At 54.6% G+C, this 20,103-nt stretch overlaps 1 protein-coding gene and 1 pseudogene across 6 annotated transcripts in view; one reads left to right on the forward strand and one right to left on the reverse strand.

The window, feature by feature from the left end:
• The window catches only part of ARAP1 (ArfGAP with RhoGAP domain, ankyrin repeat and PH domain 1), a 65,948-nt gene that overhangs the window by 24,460 nt on the left and 21,385 nt on the right, over positions 1 to 20,103 (forward strand). For all 6 annotated transcript variants that reach the window (XM_047070548.1, XM_047070552.1, XM_047070553.1 and 3 more), the window contains exons 3-12: positions 163 to 714; positions 12,744 to 12,913; positions 13,512 to 13,579; positions 14,190 to 14,323; positions 14,465 to 14,620; positions 15,217 to 15,286; positions 15,582 to 15,702; positions 16,121 to 16,323; positions 16,974 to 17,080; positions 19,297 to 19,496. In XM_047070548.1, the coding sequence (XP_046926504.1) occupies positions 206 to 714; positions 12,744 to 12,913; positions 13,512 to 13,579; positions 14,190 to 14,323; positions 14,465 to 14,620; positions 15,217 to 15,286; positions 15,582 to 15,702; positions 16,121 to 16,323; positions 16,974 to 17,080; positions 19,297 to 19,496 (1,738 nt within the window). In that variant the 5' untranslated portion in view covers positions 163 to 205. The remainder of the gene's footprint in view (positions 1 to 162; positions 715 to 12,743; positions 12,914 to 13,511; positions 13,580 to 14,189; positions 14,324 to 14,464; positions 14,621 to 15,216; positions 15,287 to 15,581; positions 15,703 to 16,120; positions 16,324 to 16,973; positions 17,081 to 19,296; positions 19,497 to 20,103) is intronic.
• LOC124504897 (40S ribosomal protein S12-like) lies at positions 18,272 to 18,651 on the reverse strand (annotated as a pseudogene).

The raw sequence follows: 20,103 nt of genomic DNA on the forward strand, positions 1-20,103 counted from the left end.
GGACCTGGCAGTATCTGGCCTTGCCTGGCACATGGGGCACAAGGGAGACAGCTCAAGGACAGTGCCCGACCCCATGGCGTGGGAGAGCCACAGAGGGTTGCTAATCGGGGAGCTGTGGCTGGGCAGCCTTGTCTCTTACTTGTGCCCATCTGTCTCTTTCAGGTCCGGACAGGGCCCTGCTGGCTGGCCTCTGCTGGCAGGAACCATGGCAGAGGCCGGGGATGCAGCACTGTCCGTGGCTGAGTGGTTGCGGGCACTCCACCTGGAGCAGTACACTGGGCTCTTTGAGCAGCATGGACTGGTGTGGGCCACCGAGTGCCAAGGCCTCAGTGACGCCCGCCTGGTGGACATGGGCATGTTGCTCCCTGGTCACCGCCGCCGCATTCTGGCTGGCCTGCTCCGTGCCCACACGCCCCCAAGCCCTGCACCCCGCCCTACCCCCCGGCCCGTGCCCATGAAGCGTCATGTCTTCCGCTCACTGCCTGTGCCTGCCGCTCCACCGGAGCCACTGCCCACGGCCAGAGAGGACGAGGGGCTACCCACCGCCCCACCCATCCCACCCCGGAGGAGTTGCCTTCCGCCTGCCTGCTTTTCCGCCCCATCCGCAGCAGCCCCAGACCCTGTGCTGCCCCCACTGCCTGCCAAGCGGCATCTGGCAGAGTTCAACGTTCCGCCTGTGCCCCCCCGCACTGGGACCCCCCGCCAGCTGGTGAGGTGAGTAGATGCCATCCCTGGTGGGAGGAACATGGGTGGAGGATCCTGGAAAGTGGAGAGGGAGTTTGTGGCCTTTGGCAGTAGGATAAGAAAGGCACCTCGGTGGAGGGAACAGCATGTATGTATAAAGCTCAGAGGGGGGAAGCACTATCCTGGGGCACTCTGAGCAGACTGGGACTAAACTGTTGGGTGAGTGTGGGTGAGGCTGTGGATGGCATTGGTGGGAGATTCTGTGAAGGCCGGTGGGAAGCCAGAAAGGTTTCAAGCGGAGTGATCAGATGAAAGCTGGATCGGATGGATGACTGGTGGAGGAGGAGGCTGGGTGACCATTGAGAGGGCTCAGGCCCCCAGGAGAGGCCCCCACTTGGGCTGTGCTAACAGGGTGGAGAGAGAAGTAGGCAGATGGAATGAGAAATTGGCCCTGGAATGGACAGGGCTTGGGAACGGCCTAGACATTAGCAGAGAGGGTATGGGGAGCCACATGGCATCCAGGTTTCCATCTTGGGTGGATAGTGGTGCCATCCCTGATCTGGGGATCCAGGGACAGAAGTGTACCCAGGGAAGGAGTCTCGGGTTCAGTTTGGGGCTTGGGGAGTATGAGGCCCTGGGAGGTGGGAGTACCTTCCGAGTCAGGAGGTAGCATGTGGAGGACACAGTCTAGGGTGATGAGCTGCTGTTGGGGGAGCAGAACTGGCCAGGGCCTGGTGCTGTGCTCCTGTCTCCCTCTCCACACTGCTCCTGCCACATGCCCCCACATCCTGGGGATACTTCTCAGGCCACAACCTATTGGCCCTCCCTCCTCAGAATTTTTCCCCGTCTCCTGGCTCCTGGTACTCCTTGTTTCCTTGAGTTTCCTCCCACTTCTATGGATGTTCCATTTTAACCTCCTTCACAGATGCCCTCCCTGCCGTTTGCTGGGGTGCCCAGCTGGGAGGGAGGATCCCCAGCTAGTGCTGGATATATCTTTGGGGGGTGAAATGGAGATTACTGCAGTACTTGGACCAAGTCAGCCTAATCTGGGAACACTTCTTGGAGGAGAAAGGGATGTGCAGAGAGAGGTCTCTTGGTCCCTATGTTGGGCACTGTGCTGGCTGCCTCATTTCCATGATCTTGTTGCTCAAGCCTTCTGGGGGATTTTTGTCTTGTTTTCAAGCAGAGAAACTGAGGCTCAGAGAAGGGAGAGAAGCACTAGCTGGATCCATGCCAAGTGCATGCTCAGGGAGCCCCTGTGGGGAGAGTCTGGAAAGTTTTCACCACACAGAGAGGGGAATTAAGTAAGGGGGCCTTGAAGGCCCAGCCATGGCCGTGGTGTTTTGAGGTTTGATTGGTGGAAGCACAAAAAGGGTTTGTGCCTTTCCTGAATTCACACAACTGGGGACCATACTCCGGTCCCCTAGGAGCCTGGCTCACTGTTTAGATTGGGGTTTCCTGGCACCATTGTGCCCTCTGGTGGCCATTCTGATGCATGCATGAGCCGTTTCTATTTCTTTTAATTCCATCAACAGGATGGGGAGTGGTAGGGGGGAGAGAGAATATGTGTGTGTGTGTCTATTTCTGTTTGTCCATCTGTCTCTGGGGGTGGGAGAAGGTGAACAAGGACAGAAGACAGAGCCCTGTCCATACAACAAGGACAGAAGACAGAGCTCTGTCCATTGGGAATTCTCAAGGTCTGAGGAGGCAAACCCCTCATTGAGGGAGTGGAGGCCTGGATTCCTGTTTCGGAGTCAGAATACCTAGGGGCAGGCCTAGCTAACTGTGTGACTGATTAGCAGCTGCCCCTCTGGGCCTGTTTCTCCATCAGGTGCCCTCCTTGGCCTCCATAGTCCTCCTGGTACTAACATCTGCATTCAGGAGACTTGGCAGGATAGAGCAAGCATCCTGTCTATGCCCCAGGGTACCAGCCTCCACCTCAGAGCCTTAGTCTGAACTTAGTCACTTAGCCAACCTACCGGGGAGGCCAGGCTGCCATGCTCAGGAATCTGGCCCCTTGTTTTTGTTTTTGCTTTTTTCTTTTAATGTTTATTTGTTTTTTTTTTAGAGACAGACAGAGTGTGAGCAGGGGAGGGGCAGAGAGAGAGGGAGACACAGAATCTGAAGCAGGCTCCAGGCTCTGAGCCATCAGTACAGGGGGCTTTTTCTTAAAGTAGAGTGTGATGGGAGGTGAGCTGCCAAGCCTGACTTCCTTGTCCTGGGGTCTTTGACATTTGGAACAGTCAGTCAACATCTGCAGGTCCTAGCACTCTGACTTCCAGGGTGTACAAAATCTTTAAAGCCAAGTGGTAGAAAAACTCACTGCAGATGGAACTTCATGTATGTGTAACAGGTGAAGGCTGGGCAGGGAGGAGACCAGGATGCAGCCTGATTGGCTATCCCTCACAGCCCCTCCCTATGGACCCTGGGCTCCACAGTGCACACTGGAAGGCTCTTCAACCTGGCCTGCTCCTGCCCCCTTTGCAGGAGTCCCTTCTTCCTGATATGGCCTTTGGGTCCTTGCTTACACCCTTTAGTAACGGGGTTCTCACTCTCTGAATCTTAAGACCTTTTACACCGATTCACGTGGTGACTGAGCGAGCATTTCTGCCTGGCTCCAGGCCATCACCTGCCTCCCCGGTGGAATTTGGGAACTATCTGCTGTGTGTGCATGTGTGTCCTCTTGAGATAGTGACTCCACGTGAGGGCATGCCTAGCCGGTTGGTATGCGTGCACCGATAGGTGTGCATGTTTGTGCAAGCTGTCAAGGTAGTCATGTGTCTGTGTATTTATGTGTCTGCACACGTTTTAAGGGAGGCCATTTGTGATCCTGAGATGTACATGCAAGTGGGCATTTATATGATTTCCGTGGTTACTTGCGGTGGTGTGTGTGTGAGTTTATCCGGGCCCGTGTGCACACGTACCTGTGCCCGTGTGTGCTGGCACAGTGGGGACACCAACAGCATGAGTCCATTTGTGAGTGCACGTGCTGTGTGTTCTTTGCGTAGCGCCAGGGGTGAGCCAATGTGTGTACACATGCTGCAAAGCCCACTAGGGTCAGCTCTGTTAGGGCCAAGATTCTTGTTGATTTTGTTTAGTGCTGAATCCCTAACACCTGGGACAGTGCCAGGTGCCTAATAGACACTCCAAAAGTATTTGTTGTGTGCGTGAATCGATGACGACTGTATGCGTTTCTGCACTGCCCAGTGCTGAGCACGTGTGCTACCCATGCTGACGCAGCACCCAAAGAGTGCCCTCAGCACACAACGGACAGTAGACCATAGGGTTAAAGGGCCCCGCGCTCACGCCCCAAATCCCTTCCTACTATGCAACCTGTGGCACGCCTGGACATCTTAGAAAGGCAGAGGCCTTCGAGGAGGCAGGCAGAAAATGAGCCGACCCAACTGGGTCAGGATTCTCAGAACCAGGCTCACCGTTCTGCCTGGCCTGGGAGGACCCCACTTCACCCCTCACAGGGTCCGCACCCCTGCCATTATTTAAGCTTGTAATAGGGAACTTGCCGATGAGTCCGGAGATGATGAGAAACGCCCAGAGTCACATGGCCCAGCAGAGTGGAAGCCAATGGTCAGACCCTGCCTCCTGGGACGGGGCCCAGTCTACTCAGCTTCAAGTATCATAGATGTGGACCCTCTGAGCCTGCTTCCGAGTGGCAGAGGGGTCATTTCTGGGCCAGGTGTTCCAGGGTCACTCCACAGAGCCCCTCTCAGATTGCTCTGGGCCTCAGTTTCCTCCTCCAATACCTAGATGTCTGGAGATACCTTCAAAGAGGAAGTATTTGCCCAGAGGGGGCAGCTGCCAGCTGGAATCACACTGCAAGGCCTCCCACCTGTGCCCTTAACTGCCCTGCAGCCCAGCCAATCCCTTGTCTTCCTGAAGGCTGATCACTTGTTGCTGGGGCAGAATTTGCTCCCTTCAAAGAGCCTCTTTCCCAGCCTCTCTGGGCCTCCTTGTGGGGGTGGGGAAGGAGCAGCCAAGTCCAGAGCTTCCTGAGTGTCTACTCTGTAAGGCCCTGCTTGCCAGCACTGGGGTGGTTTGTCCCATTCCAACTTGGGATGGGGGGGCAGGCTGGAGGCGGGGAGGAAGTGTCTGCCCCAGGGGATTCTGGGTGACTTTTCTCTTTCTCAGTGTTTTCAGGAAGTGTGTATTGGCCGGGGCTGCAGGGGGTGGGGGAGGAGGAGAGCAGGAAGCCACGGGAGACTAGAGCTAGATGTACACACACACACACACACACACACACACTCTCACTCACTCCCAGACAGATCCAGTTTTACTCAGAAACACTCTCAGATAAGTGATCACAGCCACTCAGAGCCGTACCTGGACCCAGACACGGCCTCAGACACACCCAGGGAACAGGGGCCTGGCTTTCTGCTAGACCAGCCCTGGTCAGACGAGCTGCCTGGTCAGGCACACAGCACTCTCTCAAGCCGGAGCTGTGGGAGTCCTCTGGCCCAGGACCCAGTGGACATCTGAAGGTGAGAAAGGGGAAGCTTTGGGCTGGGCTGTTGGCGGGGGTGGTGGGGAGAGGCACCTTCAGAGGGTCTGGGAAGGCAGGAATCCCTGTCTGTCTGTCTGTCACTTCTGGACAGAGTTTTCTGTGGTACTCCTGCCCCCCTCCCTTTTTTGCTGTCAGAATTTTCTCTCTTCTTTCACTTTCTCCACATCTTCTGTTTTTCTCTTGCCCTCTCTTTTTTTCCCCTTCTCTTTTCCTTCTCTCTGCCCTGGGCTTTTCAGGCCTCTCGTCTTCCCATAAGCCTGTCTCCTGGGCCCACTGGGAGCCCATGGTACCTGAGAGACTGCCCGTCTGTGGGTGTCTACCCTTCAGGGACCTGGTGCTGGCCTCCTCAGTTCTGGCTTCTTTCAGTGTCAAGTTCAAGGGTATTGTGGCTCTGGGAAGCTCCTACCTGAACCCCTTTGCCCTCCCACTGAGTTCAGGATAATAGGGAGACCAACTGAAGGCTAGCACTTAGTTGATGTGGTTCCTACCCCTCTTCCCCAGGGCAAACAGTGTGGTGGGTGCCTATGTTGTTGGGGGCTGGGCTGACCTCTCCCCCCAGTTGCTGTGGACCCCTAATGAACTCAACAACCCTGTGCTTAGATCAGTGGGGACATAGAGATGCCTCTAACCAGGTCCTGTCTGTGCACCCAGCCTGCCCTATGCCCTTGGCTCATCTTTCCACAGTGTTCAGCAGACGCCTACCTGCACCTTCTCCTCCTGCTAAGACAGCCCTGGGTGGGACACTCAGGATGGGGGGATGAGCTCAACACAGTCATGAGCTCCCTCAGGGATAAACCTCCTCACCCTGCTGCCCTCAGTAAACAGCACAGGGCCAGACCTGGGAAGCATGATTAGCTGCCACAGGAGGGCCGGGCCTCTGTCTCCTCCTGCCCACTACAGCACGGCTTGCCTTCGGGAAAGCTCAGTGTAGGCCTGGTGGTAGGCATTCCATGAAGGACCCAACAGGCTGTGTGAGCTTAGAGGAGGGAGCAGTTGAGTAGACCTCCTGGAGGCATGTCCTGGGTACAGTGGAGCTGATGATCTGGATCATTGTGGGGATCAAATGCAAAAGCCTCCCAGAAGAGTGCTTAGTACATACTGGGTACTTAGTAAGTGGTAGCTGTTGTTCCAGGAAAAAGTGCTAAGAGCTGAATGAAGCCTTGGTTGCAAGGGTGGATGCCAGGTTAATTGGGTGCTGCTCTGTGGAGGGGTAGGGGAGCTTCTGACCTTCTCTAGTGATCAGGAAGTGAGTGGGGTGGTGGTCATTCAGTCATCAATACATACCCTCTGAAAACCCCCTGTGTTGAGTGGTGTCATGATGTGGAGGGAGATTGGCCTGCCTGAGAGGACTCACAGCATGTGCAGAGGCTGAGAGGCATTGTGCAGACACTAACCGAGTGAAAGCCCAGCAAGGGCCCTCCATGCTGTGATCTGGGCAGAAGTAAGAGAACAGAAGCAGGGGAATGCTGGAGGGGTTGACCTTTGGGTCTCATAATGGAGAAGGAAGGACAGGGGCAGCCACCGAGGAAGCAAGAAGCACAGGACTGAGGCCTGAGCCCTCATAGCCAGGGCACAAATGAGGAAGTGGGCAGCTGGGAAGTTTTGCCCCCATGGGGAGGGGAGTCAGGGTAAGAGATGGATGTGTTCAGGTCATCGGGCCTCATCCCACATCTCAGTCCTGCTGGCGAGAGTCCAGGGATTGAGATTGGACTAGGTCCCTCCAAGGCCTGTGCGACACTTTAGGGGGAAGGTCTTGAATCCAAGACAGGGTGTAGGCCTGGGTCCTTGGTCCTCTGAGGTCAGTTCAGTGAAATGAATGTTGATAGACACAGCTATACTGAGTGGAAGTATGGAGGGTGGAGGAGCCCCAAAGAGGCCCCAGCCCAGCCTGGAGCATGAGAGGAGGCACAAAGTGGAGGGGGAGGATGTACAATTTGGACAGGGAAGGGTGTTCCAGGTGGAAGGAACAACGTATGCAAAGGCCTGGAAGTATGCATTTATGGAATGCAGCTCAGGTAAGCATGGCTGAAATGTGAGCAGGGGATGAGTTCAAGGCCAGCCTGAGATATGTAGGGTGCCTCACTCTGTTGGTCCATCTGCCCTTGTGGTGAAGCCTGGTTCCTTTGGCCAGAGATTGATGTAGACAGAAAGATATGAAGGGAGAGCCAGGGGCCACCCTAGGGGAGGAGGCCATGAAGCAGGTTCCTGGCCCAGCCTGTGCTGTCTGAGCCTCTTTCATCACAGCCAGGGTGAAAAAGTTGTGCTGATGACCCATGGTCATGACTCTTCTTACTGAATTGTCAGTAAGCCTGGAAGCAGATCAGAGAGGAAACTGAGGATCAGAGCTATAGTCAGCTGCTTTGTGAAGTCAGAAACTGATGTGTAGTCAAGCTGGGATTTGAGTGTGTTCAGCCTGGCTCCAAAGCTCTGCCTCCTTTTTTTTTTTTTTTTTAATGTTTTTGTTTTTGAGAGGGGGAGGGGCAGAGAGAGAGGGAGACAGAATCTGAAGGAGGCTCTAGGCTCTGAACTGACAGCACAGAGCCCGAGGTGGGGCTCGAACTCACAGACCATGAGATCATGACCCGAGCTGAAGTCAGATACTCAACCGACTGAGCCACCCAGGCGCCCTCCAAAGCTCTGCCTCTTAGCTAGGCAGACCACATATCTCATTTTGCCTGGGACAGGCCCTGTTTATACCTGTTGTTCTGACATAGTTACTAACAGTGCCTCTTTTAACTGTCAGAAGTGTTCTGGTTTATACGATTAATTATGTGGTTACCCTACTCTTACCCATTCTGACATGGGACCCTCACATGTCCCCTAACCCCCAGGTTTAAGGTCAGCTGTGTGTATTTGCCCCAATCCAATAAAACAAACCTCAGGCTGTGATCCTGGGGTGGATCAGCCTCTGCCCCGTCCAGGAGTCGCCTGGTCTTGCTATGGGCATAGTGAGTAGAGCAGATGTGTCCATATGTCACTTGGATAGAGGAAAAAGGGACTGAAGGAGCAGGGGAGCCAGGGCTGGGGGGCAGGTGGAGGCCCCCTAGAGGACAGGCCCATTGAGCTGTACTTTTAGGTACACACAGGCTTTCCATGGGCTGAGATGATAGAGGGTAGTGTGGAGAAAGCAAGCAGTGTAAGCAAAGGTTTGGAGGGGGGTGCCACTGAGCATGTGCTCATGTTTGGGGCTCAGGGTTGGGGCCAGTCTTCTGATCTGTTGGATCAGAGGTCAATAGGAAACATCCCAGCTGGATCTCAGCTGCAGATTGGAGCTGAGGCCGCTCTTAGGGTTATAGGCACTGACGTCCAGGACTCCAACTGGGGTGGGGGCACTTTGTGGGCACTATCCTTTCCTCTGGGGTTTTCCCACATGCTGTGCCTTCCGGATACCACTTCTCCTTTCCTGGCCTGGCCCTGACTCAGCATGGCCCTGTCCCCTGTGGTAGGCAGGCAGAGGTCAGCCAGGAAGGTTCCTGGAAGAGGATGATAGAATGAGGCCTGGAGGTCCATGGAAGGGGGGGTGGGGTCCCCTTGCTCCCACTTGCTTGGCACATAGCCATTTTCCTACAAAGACTGTACTAGGAGAGGAGCCCTTTGCACTGTTCCCCTCTCCCTTCTTGCCATGGTCACAATGACCGTCAGAGTTATGATCACATTTCCTCTTGGATGGCAGCTCCAGAGCTGCCTAGATGCTGAGTTGGGGTGGTCAGTGTAAGGAGGTGAGCCTCAGAGAAGCTCTCAGATCCTGGCTGTGGCCTCATTCGACACCGTGGTTGAGTTTGCAGGCTCTGGTGCCAGACTGCCTGGGTGCAAATCCCAGCTGTGGGATCCGGGACAAGTTAACTTTGTGTCTCTGTGCCTCAGTTTCCTCATCTGTAAATTTGGGATAACAGTAGGCCATACTTTATAGAGCCCTTGTGATGAGTAAATGAAGACAACAGAGAATAATGCACGCACAGAAAACTAATAAGAATTAATGAACCCAGGTCTTCATTTATTTATTAATCCCTGCTGCGTGCTGGGCACGCCATAGTGAAGAAGGTAGGTGTGGCACCTGCCTCAGGGAACTCACATGCTTCAGATGGGCGGGTCCTTTGCAGACGATCAGGACGGTGATGGGGGGGCACCTGGGGTCCAGGGATGGGAGGGCCATTGCTTCTTCAGCTCTGAGGATGCTCTGTTGCCACCTTCCCCTCAGTGCTGGCTCTCAGTCCTGGGGAGGGTGTCAGTCCGGGGAACCACTCAGCCCTTCTTGGCATTGGAGGGGCACAGCCTGACCCCACTTCCCCAGGGCCAGCCTGACTGGCACTGACCTGACAGCTTGGAGTTTTACTCTCAGCTCATCACAGGCCAGGCCCCCAAGGGCTCCTTCTTCCTGGAGTCTGGCAGGCTGGGTGTGATAGATTGCTTTGCCTGTCAGGAAGCCTCTGAGGACATTGCACCTGACCAGCTGGGGGTCATGCCCTTGGACCTGTGGGTACTTACTCAGTCTCTAGGTCTTCATTCACCGTTTCATTTGCTTTTCTCTCAACTGTAATGGCAACCTATCCACTTACCTATCTGTCACCACCCACCTGTCCATTCAGCCATTTACTTGTCTTGTCATCCATCCACCTGCTCATGTGTCCACTCACCCACCCACCCACCCAACATGCTCTTGTTGTTGACTCAGCCAGTTCCTGCACTGGGCTGTGGAGATAAAGAATCAAGTCTGATGCTGCCCCTGGCCTAAAGACACTCAGGGTCAAGTAGGGGAGACAGTCTAGTGCAGTGTTCACCAGGGGGTCTTCTTAGGCCCAGCTAAACATTCAGGCTCTCATGAGCACCACTTGGCATCAGATTCCCTGAGAAGCATTTAAGACGAAACAGCTGGCCACCAGGGTAGTGGTGGGCCTTCCTCTGCTGTGGGGTCCTTGTGGCAATCAGTTCACACAGCTGTCCAGGAGCCATTCTCCGTGGCCCCCCAGGAGAGGTGGGGGACTGAGACGACAGGTAGGTGTGAGAGCCACCCTGGCTTAGAAACCTCTTGATTCAAGAGTCCAGTATTCCATCTAACGACCCCACAGGTGTGGTTTCGGGTTCCTACATGGGTTGTGCCAGTGACAAGCCACCACATTCAGGGAAGCCCAAAGCTCCAGCTCCTCCACCGGGTTGAGAGCCACTTACAATTTCTCCCCGTCTAGGTGCAGTGCCTCGCTCAGGCCACTTTTGTCCAAGGCAACGTTGCCAAGGAACGTGGCTGACATACCACCTTCAGCAGGTTTCTAGGGGAGCAGTGTGAGAAAGCGAGCCGAAGGTCAGATTCTCTCAAAGAAAGGAAAGGAGTTCACTCCTTCTTTACCTACACGTGGGGAGGAGACCATTAGACTACAGGGTAATATGGAAACAGCCATGTATCTTAGGAGGCCCATAGACTGCGGAGTCAGGGTTCGGGTCCTGGCATAGTATAAATGCCTGGCACAAAGGAGGAAGATACTTTAAAAAATGTTATTTGGAATCATTCGTCTGAAGCTTGTCACAGAGGGGGAGATGGGCAGGGTCTGGGGGAGTGTGGAAGAGGGGTCAGGAAAGGCATTCAGAGAAGCAGAACTTGAGTTTGGAGATAAAGGATGAATGGATGTTCTCTGGTCAGAGACCAGGGGGAAGGGATTCCTGGAGGAGGCAACAGCAGGAACAAAGGCCTGGCATCATGGTCACGCCCCAGTTCTTGCTTGGCTTTTGCGATAAACGCACACTGCCAATCACTGCCAGGAATGTTGGGGCAATAACCAGGCTGAAAATAACCAGTGAGACAATTGCCCACCCACTCTGATGTTCCTCCTTGGCCCCTGCCAGACACTGGCAGAGAGAGTGGGTGGGGCCAGGCCTCTAGGGCTAAATCCCTTGTTCCAGCTGTGGGGGCACAAAACACGCCTTGTCTTGGTTAATTCTCCAAACACCCTGCCAGGTCGGTGATATAGTCCCCCCTCTACAGAAGAAGAAACTGAGTCTCAGAGGGGCTAGGTGCTTGCTCTTGGACACACAGGAACTAAGACTGAGTCAAGGTTCAAACTCACATCTGATGCCAAAGCCAGGAGATACTCGGGAGACACTTAGCCTGTAGGGAGCAGTGTGATCTGTGCTGAGACAGATACACAGAGCACTGAGGCTGTGGGAGCTCAGGGGGCCCTGAACCCGGCCTTGGAGTTGGGGAAGGGTTTCTGGGGGAGTGATAGCAGAGATGAGGAGCTGGTGTGCAAGAGGAGTGTGGTAAGGACATAACAAGAGATGGCAGGGATGTGTAGAAGAAGGAACCCTCGTGCACTGTTGGTGGAAAGGCAAATTGGTGGAGCCACTGTGGGAAACAGTAAAGAGGTTCCTCAAAAAATGAAAAATAGAACTACTATATAATCCAGTAATTCCACTATTGGGTGTTTACCCACAGGAAATGAAAAGACTAATTCAAAAAGTGTATGCAGCCCGATGTTTATTGTAGCATTATTTACAATAGCCAAGATACAGAAGCAACCTCAGTGTCCATTGATAGGTGAATGGGTAAAGAAGAGGTGGTCTATATATACAATGGAACATTACTCTGCCATAAAGAGAATGAGATTGTGCGCCACGTGCAACAACGTGGATGGACCTAGAGGCTACACTGCTAAGTGAGACAAGTCAGAGAAAGACAAATACCGTATGATTTCACTCATACGGAATTTAAGAAATAACGAAAAAAGGAGACAAAAAACCCAGATGCTTAAATACGGAGAACAAACTGATGGTTACCAGAGGGGAGGTGGGTGGGGGGGGGTGAAATGGGTGAAGGGGATCAGGAGTGATCACCTGGGATGAGCACTGAGTACTGTATAGGATTGTTGAATCTCTGTATCGTACACCTGAAACTAATATGACACTTTGTGTTAACTATATTGGAATTAAGTCTGGTGGGATCAGGTGAATTTGAGGGGTCTGAGGCACCCAGGAGGTGGACACGTTTGCATCCATGTCTGGGGCAAGAGAGAAGGTAGTCTTGAGCCAGGGACCCCTAAGACTCAGGGCCTTACGACTTGGTTTCTGAGGCTCTGGTCTCTGCCCTTGGCTTAGATATCCATTTTGATCCTGAACCCATCCACTCACCAACACATGCCTTCTTATCCTTAAAAGCTCAAGTCAAGCATCACTTCCTCCAGTCTTCCCTGACTCCATAGGCTAGGATGCAGCCCACTCTGGACTGCTAGATTGGAGACGCTGTGGGTACATGTGGCTAAAAGCTAGAGCTTTGGGGATAGGTGACCGGATCACAGCAATGCAGGGGCAACTTATACATGCCAAAGAAGGTGCCTGCCTCCTTTAGGCTTGGGGAGCTTGGAGGTTTGCGGGCAGGGGAGTGAGGTGAGGAGGGCTCCCGTCTGAGTGTGTGGAATGAATGAGCTTTGCTACAGCCCAGGTGAGCTGGGAGTTCAGTGGGTTTGAGGCCTGGCTCTGTCACATAGTGATGCCAGCCCAGTGACTCCCCTACCTGGAGCTAACCCCTGGTGCCGAACTTTTGGTCTGTTCCCAGCCTTCCCTCCAGGGAGGAGGAGTTACTGTCATCACCACCATCATCCCCTCCCCAGCCAGCGCCTGAGGAGCCACCGGCCACCTTCCCCCGAGTGCCTCCACAGCCCCCATCTCCACCTCCCAGCCCCCCGGAGATCCCCCCGAAGCCTCTTCGCCTGCCCCCAGAGTTCGGTGAGTGCAATAGCCAGGCATGAGGTTCCTGGTGGGTAGCCTGGGATCAGGGCCCCTTGGGAGTCTGCAAGGATGCAAGGATCAAACTTTCTACTGGGCTCCGCCACCAACACAGTGTGGCCCTGGACAGGTGAGCACCATTCTCTTCATCCTCAAAATGGAGACGGCACCCACCTATCTGACCTACTGACTGTTAAGTGCACGTGGCAAACTTTTTGAATTGCCCTTGGTTTAAAGTCTAGGGCTATTTTCCATGGTTGTTGATGGTTTGCTTTTCAACTTGGAGTGTCCATTTTTCTCGATTCTTGATTCTTGTTACTTTTTTAGCCTTTTTAAACAGTCCTTGCCTCTGACCCCTAAACTTACCCCTATTCAGACCTCCTTGTGGTGGCCTGGCCTCTCCTTTGAGGCTGTCCTATGATGCCGTGAGTGTATAAATAGCATTTCCTGTCCCCTGTGCCTATTTTTGAAAGCTGGGCTGGGGTGAGGGGTAGGGGTCTTTTTAGGCTAAGGGTGACCTTTGTGAAGCCAGGCCAGGGTACCCAGGAGGGGAGGCTAGTCTGAGTCTCTTCCCACCCCCACCCCTCTCTCTCCTCAGATGACTCTGACTATGATGAGCCTCCAGAGGAGGGGCCAGCGGCCCCAGCTGGCGTGATGACCAAGAAGGTGGGGCAAGTGGTGGTTAGGGTTTGGGCTGCCTGTCAGAGTGGAGGGTGGGCTGCCCAGCTGCCTCTCGGACCCTGGGGACCACCTGATAGAGAAAGGGGAGCCAGTTCCCAGGATGTTTCCTTCCCCCTTCGTTGTCTTGGTTGTCTTGCCACGCAGGGCTTGAGGGTAGAGCATAGCACCTGAGCTCCCTGCCAGGGATCTGGGGGCTCTTGTTTGAGCCCCAGCTCCAGTCTTCAGCTACATCTGGATGGCTATGTGTGGCCTCTTCTCTCCCTCAGTGTTTGAGCACATCTCCCTGAGAGCATCTTCCTCCGTCTCTTTCACTTTCTCTTTTCCTGTGTCCCCCTGGTGTCTTAACTCTCCATCTCTGAGGGTTATTCACTATCCCTTCATCTTTCTGTCTTTGTCTCTGAGTGATGCTGTCCCCCTGGGTCCCTGTGCCGCCTGCTGGCAGGGGAGGGAGTATGTGGAAACAGCAGTGATGAAAGTGCTGAGTCGTGTGGGTTAGGTGGACTGGACTGAGGGAGCGCGGCAGCCCCCGGGGGGGGTGTGATCTGGGGCTTGAAGGGAAGCCTGATGCTGAGTGGGTTTGTGGCGGGGCGGCCAGGAGGAGTTCCCAGTGAGCCAAGTCCCACGTGCCGTGCGTGTGGCCAGTCTGCTGAGCGAGGGGGAAGAACTGTCTGGGGACGACGACCAAGCAGATGAAGATGAGGATGACCACGCCTATGAGGGCGTCCCCAAGTGAGTGTCCACTCTTCTCCAGTGGCTGTCCCCCCTGGCCACCCTCCTTTCCCAAGTGTTACCAGCCACTCCATCTCCTCAGCCCCTGCCCCATAGAAGCCCCCATCCTGGGCTCCCTCATTCCTTCTCTTCTTTCCCAAGTGGTGGATGGCACAAGAGCAGCCTGAACTCATCCCTGCCCAGCAGCCTCCTGATCCCCGAGCTCCCACCACACCCCATGGACGGGCTCCCCGGGGGCTCCACCCCCATCACACAGGTCATCAAGGCTGGCTGGCTGGACAAGAACCCACCGCAGGGGTGAGTGATGCCTGTTAGTCTTGCTGGCTCTCTGCATGAGGATGGGGAGTATTCTATACTGGATCCAAAAAACAGGCCAAGGTTATTTGAGCAGCTCTCTCCAAGCTGACTGTAGCAGTCAGTCATGCCCACCAGACCTATGTTTTATTACCGTTAAAATCGGGAAGTCCTGGGGCGCCTGGGTGGCTCAGTCGGTTAAGCATCCGACTTTGGCTCAGGTCATGATCTCACAGTTCATGAGTTTGAGCCCCACTTTGGACTCTGTGCTGACAGCTCACAGCCTGGAGCCTGCTTCGGATTCTGTGTCTCTGTGTCTCTCTGCCCCTCTCCTGCTTGTGCTCTGTCTCTCTCTCAAGAATAAATAAACACTAAAAAAATTCTTTTTAAGTTGGGAAGTCTTACTTTGAGTCTGACTTCTATCATTCTTGCTATAGGTAAAGTCCCTTTTCTCAGTGGCCATTTAGGTTCCTTCCTCCCTTGAACCTGGCTATTTCTAACTTTGTATGTGGCTGCGAGAGGGGGCGGGGGTAATCTTGGAGCCTCTCCTCTAATCCCCAGTCCTTTGCTCTGTTTTCCCTCTGCCTCTGCTTCTCCAGATCTTATATCTATCAGAAGCGATGGGTGAGACTGGATGCCGATCATCTGAGATACTTTGACAGTAACAAGGTGAGGCCCATGTTGGTCCCTGACAGGACCCCTGCTCCAGCCTGGCCCTAGGCTGACCCTTGACACTAGGCTTGGGTGGAGTCCTTCCCCAGACCAGACCTCACTAGAGCTCCAGTCTGACTCCTTGAACCGTGTCTTCCTCGCCCATTGGCCTGCTGTGGGCCGTGGTCAGGGTCAGTGTCAGGGCTATCCCTCATCACCTGTGGGGCACGGGGCTGTAGCTAACTTTTGTGTCATCTAAAGTCAAGGGAACCAAGGAGTTCTGAACCACAGTACAGCTTCCCTCTCTCACCAGGATGCCTACTCTAAGCGCTTTATCTCTGTGGCCTGCATCTCCCGCGTGGCTGCCATTGGGGACCAGAAGTTTGAAGTGATCACGAACAACCGGACTTTTGCCTTCCGGGCAGAGAGTGATGGTGAGGGGTAGGGCTGGGAGAAGATTGGCAGCTTGGCCTGGTAAGTGGGGGGAGGAGAACCAGGGCACATCTGCTCCCCCTGCATCAAACCCAGAGAAGAGTCCATCTTCTATGAGGTGGGAGAGAGAAGGGGACACTCTCTGGCTCTGTGTTTGAGACACCCACTGAGAACCATTTATTTCCATTTGCAGGGGAAATAGGCTCAGATAGGCGAAGTGGCTTGTCCAGCGTAGGTGGCACAGCTGGGATTGGAGCCTGAGCTTGTTCAAGTCCAAGAACTCAGAGATAGTCAGAAATGGGTGGAGTGGTCTGGGTGGGCTTGCTGGCGGAGGTGCTGCCTGAGGAGCCTGGAATAGAGAACCTTAGGGGGCTCCCTGCCAGGCTGAGCTCAGGCCTACTCTTTCCCCTTGGCCTGCAGTGGAGCGGAAGGAGTGGATGCAGGCCCTTCAGCAGGCGGTGGCTGCTCAGTATGCCCGGGCCCAGCTGTCTAGCGCTTATCCGTTGGGTATTCGAGGCTCAGAGCCACCTGACCGTGCTGGCAGCCTGGAACTACGTGGTTTCAAGAATAAACTGTATGTGGCCGTGGTTGGGGACAAAGTGCAGCTGTACAAGAATCTGGAGGTGCGAAGGAGTCAGCCAGATTGCTAAACCCCTCCCTGCTCCCTGCCTATTTGGTCCCTCAGCCTGCCCAGCACCCACCGTGGCCCCTCAGCCTGCCCCCTGCCCCCCCTGGCCCCTCAGCCTGCCCCCTGCCCACCCTGGTCCCTCAGCCTGCCCCCTGCCCACCCTGATCCCTCAGCCTGCCCCCTGCCCACCCCGGTCCCTCAGCCTGCCCCCTGCCCCCCCTGGCCCCTCAGCCTGCCCCCTGCCCATCTCATCCCTCAGCCTGCCCCCTGCTCACCTCATCCCTCAGTCTGCCCTATGCCTACCCTAGTCCCTCAGCCTGGCCTTTCCCTTTCTTCCTTCCCCTGACTGAGCTCAGCCCTGTGCCGGCCACACTTCCTGCTCCCAGTCCTGACACTATCCCCTGCCTGGTTCCTGAGCATTACCTTCCCATCACCTCCCTGCCTCCTGCTCTCCTTCCCTACTGCTACACGGCCTCTGAGCCTGGGTCCATTGACCCATTTCCAGGTTCCTGTACCCTCCTTTATCTCCTTCCAAGATACTTTTCTAGTCCCTAGGGTTCTACCTCCCCTTCCTCTCTGTCCCTCCCTGGGCCTTTAAGCCCCAACCCCAGGCCTTGCCCTCACCCCTTCCCACCTACCTGCCAGGAGTACCACCTGGGCATTGGCATCACCTTCATTGACATGAGCGTAGGCAACGTGAAGGAAGCAGACCGGCGCAGCTTTGACCTCACCACCCCCTACCGCATCTTCAGGTGAGCCTCCCTCCCCTCGCTTACCTGCATCATCACTCCCTGTCAGCATTTTTCTTCTTGCTTGTGTGGAAACCTGCCCCTTCTAGGATGGATTTCTCCCCTCCCTTCCCAGCCCTGACCATCCGCACTGGTCCTTTACCTCCACTCACTAATCTCTTCTGATCCCTCCCTTCTAAGAAATCTCACTTTTACCCCACCCCTCTCTGACCATCACTTTCCACCTCCCTTCCCCCCCCCCCCCACTCGCTCCCAGGCCGTCACCTGCCTGAACCTCTGAGGCACTGTGCCATGCCTGAGTTCAAATCGTGTATATTAGCCTGGCTGCCGTGCATGACAGAATAGCACAGACTGGGGGACTTAAACAACAAAAGTTTATTTTCTCACAGTTCTGGAGGCTGGAAGTCTAAGGTCAAGGAGCCGTCCGTGTTAGTTTCTGGTGAGGCCCCTCTTCCTGGTAGATGGCTACCTCCTCACTGTGTCCTCATGCGACTTTTCCTCTGTGCGCACGTAGAAAGAGAGTGAGCTATCTGGCATCCCTTCCTCTTTCTGTAAAGAAACCAATCTTACCAGGTTAGAGCCCCACTCTTAAGACATTATTTAACCTTAATTACCTCCCTCAAGGCCCTGTCTCCAGATGCAGTCACACTGGGGGACCACAGTTCGGTCCATAACATTCTGGGCCCACCACTGGGTCACTGTGTGACCTGGGCAAATCGCTTGACCTCTCTGTGACTTGGTTTCTTCCTCTGTAAGACCACGACAGTCTTTGTAAAGCCCTTACCTGACGCGGTATTCAGTAATTGCTCTGTCAACACTGATGCCATCATGCCTCCGTCATCATTTCTTTTACCCTTAGCTCAGATCTCTTCTCCCCCAGGGACTTTCTCCTGAGCTCCACCTGTATGTCCAACAGTTTTGTGGATTCCTCCTTGACTCCCTGTACCTCCCAGGCCCGTATCTCCACCCATGGGAATGTCTGCCTCTCCTGCTCAGCCCTGGGGACACCCGTCACAACCCCTGTCTTGCCCCCATCACTCTCTCACCTTTGTCTGGCGCCTCGCCTCTGTCCCTCCCATTTTGTCCCAGGCCAGAGGGGCCTCTGGCAGTGGCTGTGGTGCTTCCTCATCCATTAGCTGATTGTCTACAACTGCCTGCAGGGCCTTTTCTTTTTGTTGAAAGCCAATTTTTTATTTATTTCTTGCATTTGAAGTTCTCTTTGATGACATCATTGGCCTGAGATTCTTTGTTGTCATCCTTAACTACCATGCAACTGTGACCAGCCACCTTCCAGTGTTTTCCAGAAGCCTGCCTATTCACCTACTTTCTTGTTGTCATCAACCTTAATTAGGTTGATTTGGTGTTCGGCACCAAGGGCCTCCACCCTCCTGACATATGTAGGCTGAGACAGTTGGACATAAGAACACAAAGACGGGCTTAGTGCTTAGCTAAGGCCTTGGCAGCTTGCAGATTCCACATCTTAGGCCTTTGTGGATGAGCATGGTCTTCAGCCCCTCTTGTAAAGCAGCATTATAGCCTGTCACACCTCTAACAGCGATGCCTTTTTTGGCCATGGTGGTGGGTGATGGGGGTAGCCGAATCTTGAATGCATACATATGTGGTGTGGTGGCAGCAGGGAAATAAAGAACCAGAGGAAGACACCTCTGTATCCTCTTATACTGAAGGTGAAACCTCCACCCCACTGAAACTCTCCACTGCATCTCTGTTGTCCTCTGGGTACACTTTGCCCTCTTCTGCCTGGCACAGGCTTGTCCCTGTATGTCTCCCAACCTCTTGTCTGCACGTCTGCCCATCCTGCCTGCAGGTCCTGGAATGCCTGTGTGCCATCCCACCCCTTTGCACATGCTGTTCCCTTTGTCTAGAACTCCTTTCTGCCTCCTCTGGCTAACCCCTTTTCATCTGTCACGTCTTAGCTCAGGCATTATTTTTTCCCCGGCAGCCTTTTCTAGTCTCTGGGTGGGGCAGAGGCAACTCTGGGCTCCCCCAGCTCCCGTATATCTCTCAGGTTCATAGTGTCCTTGCTTTTGTCCATGCCCACCTTCCCCACAGACCCAGGATGCCTCCCTCTTCTGGTTATGAGTGCTCAATGCCTTGTTCCCGCCACCGCCCCCCCACCAAGGCTGTGCCTCCTCATGCTGCCTGCAAATCTCTCTGAGCCCTTTCCCACCAGCCCCCACCCCCCACTCCTGTGTCCCTAGCTTCTCGGCCGAATCGGAACTAGAGAAGGAGCAGTGGCTGGAGGCCATGCAGGGAGCCATTGCCGAGGCCCTGTCTACCTTGGAGGTGGCCGAGCGCATCTGGGCTGTGGCCCCCAACAGATTCTGTGCCGACTGCGGGGCTGCCCAGCCTGACTGGGCCTCCATCAACCTCTGTGTCGTCATCTGCAAGCGCTGTGCAGGTGTGTGGGGCTGGGGCACCAGGCTGAAGCATGACAGGGCTGGTGTGTTGGGATGATAGGTGGCCCGTCTGGCTGGAGGGGCTAGACCCAAGACGGTATTCAGATCGTTGTTGATGAAGTTGTACCTGTATGCCAGGCCTTTCCCACTGTGATTAGCCCTCAGTCCTGAGATTGTAAGGCAGGGGGGTTAACTGCTCATGCCATGGGTAAGGACACTGAGGCACAGAGAGGGGAAATGGCTTGTTCAGAGTGGCCTGTCAAGTAAGTGTGGATTTGAGCCCAGGCCTGTTGGGGTCCAGCACCCTGTCACATCAGAGGAGTGGAAAGAATTGAGACAGGAGGAGCTGGCAGGGCATTGCAGGCAGTGGGAGGAGCTAGTGTTTCATCTGGAGGTTATGGGAGGCAGGAGTGGGAGGGAAATGGTCAGATTTGTGCCTCAGACTCTGGCTGGTGGGTGGAATCCGAGTTGGAAAGGTGAGACTGGAGACCAGCGGGGAGGCTGTTAATGGATCCATTAGAGAGAAGAACAGGCTAAGGGCTGGTCTGTGGAAGTGATGGAGAGCACTTGAGAGATGTGCAGGATCTGCAGTGTAAAGGTCTCAGGGAC

Source organism: Lynx rufus, unplaced genomic scaffold, assembly GCF_022079265.1.
Source record: "Lynx rufus isolate CCGP_SWC_20201006 ecotype Redwood Valley unplaced genomic scaffold, mLynRuf1.p SCAF_9, whole genome shotgun sequence".
Taxonomy (NCBI): domain Eukaryota; kingdom Metazoa; phylum Chordata; class Mammalia; order Carnivora; family Felidae; genus Lynx; species Lynx rufus.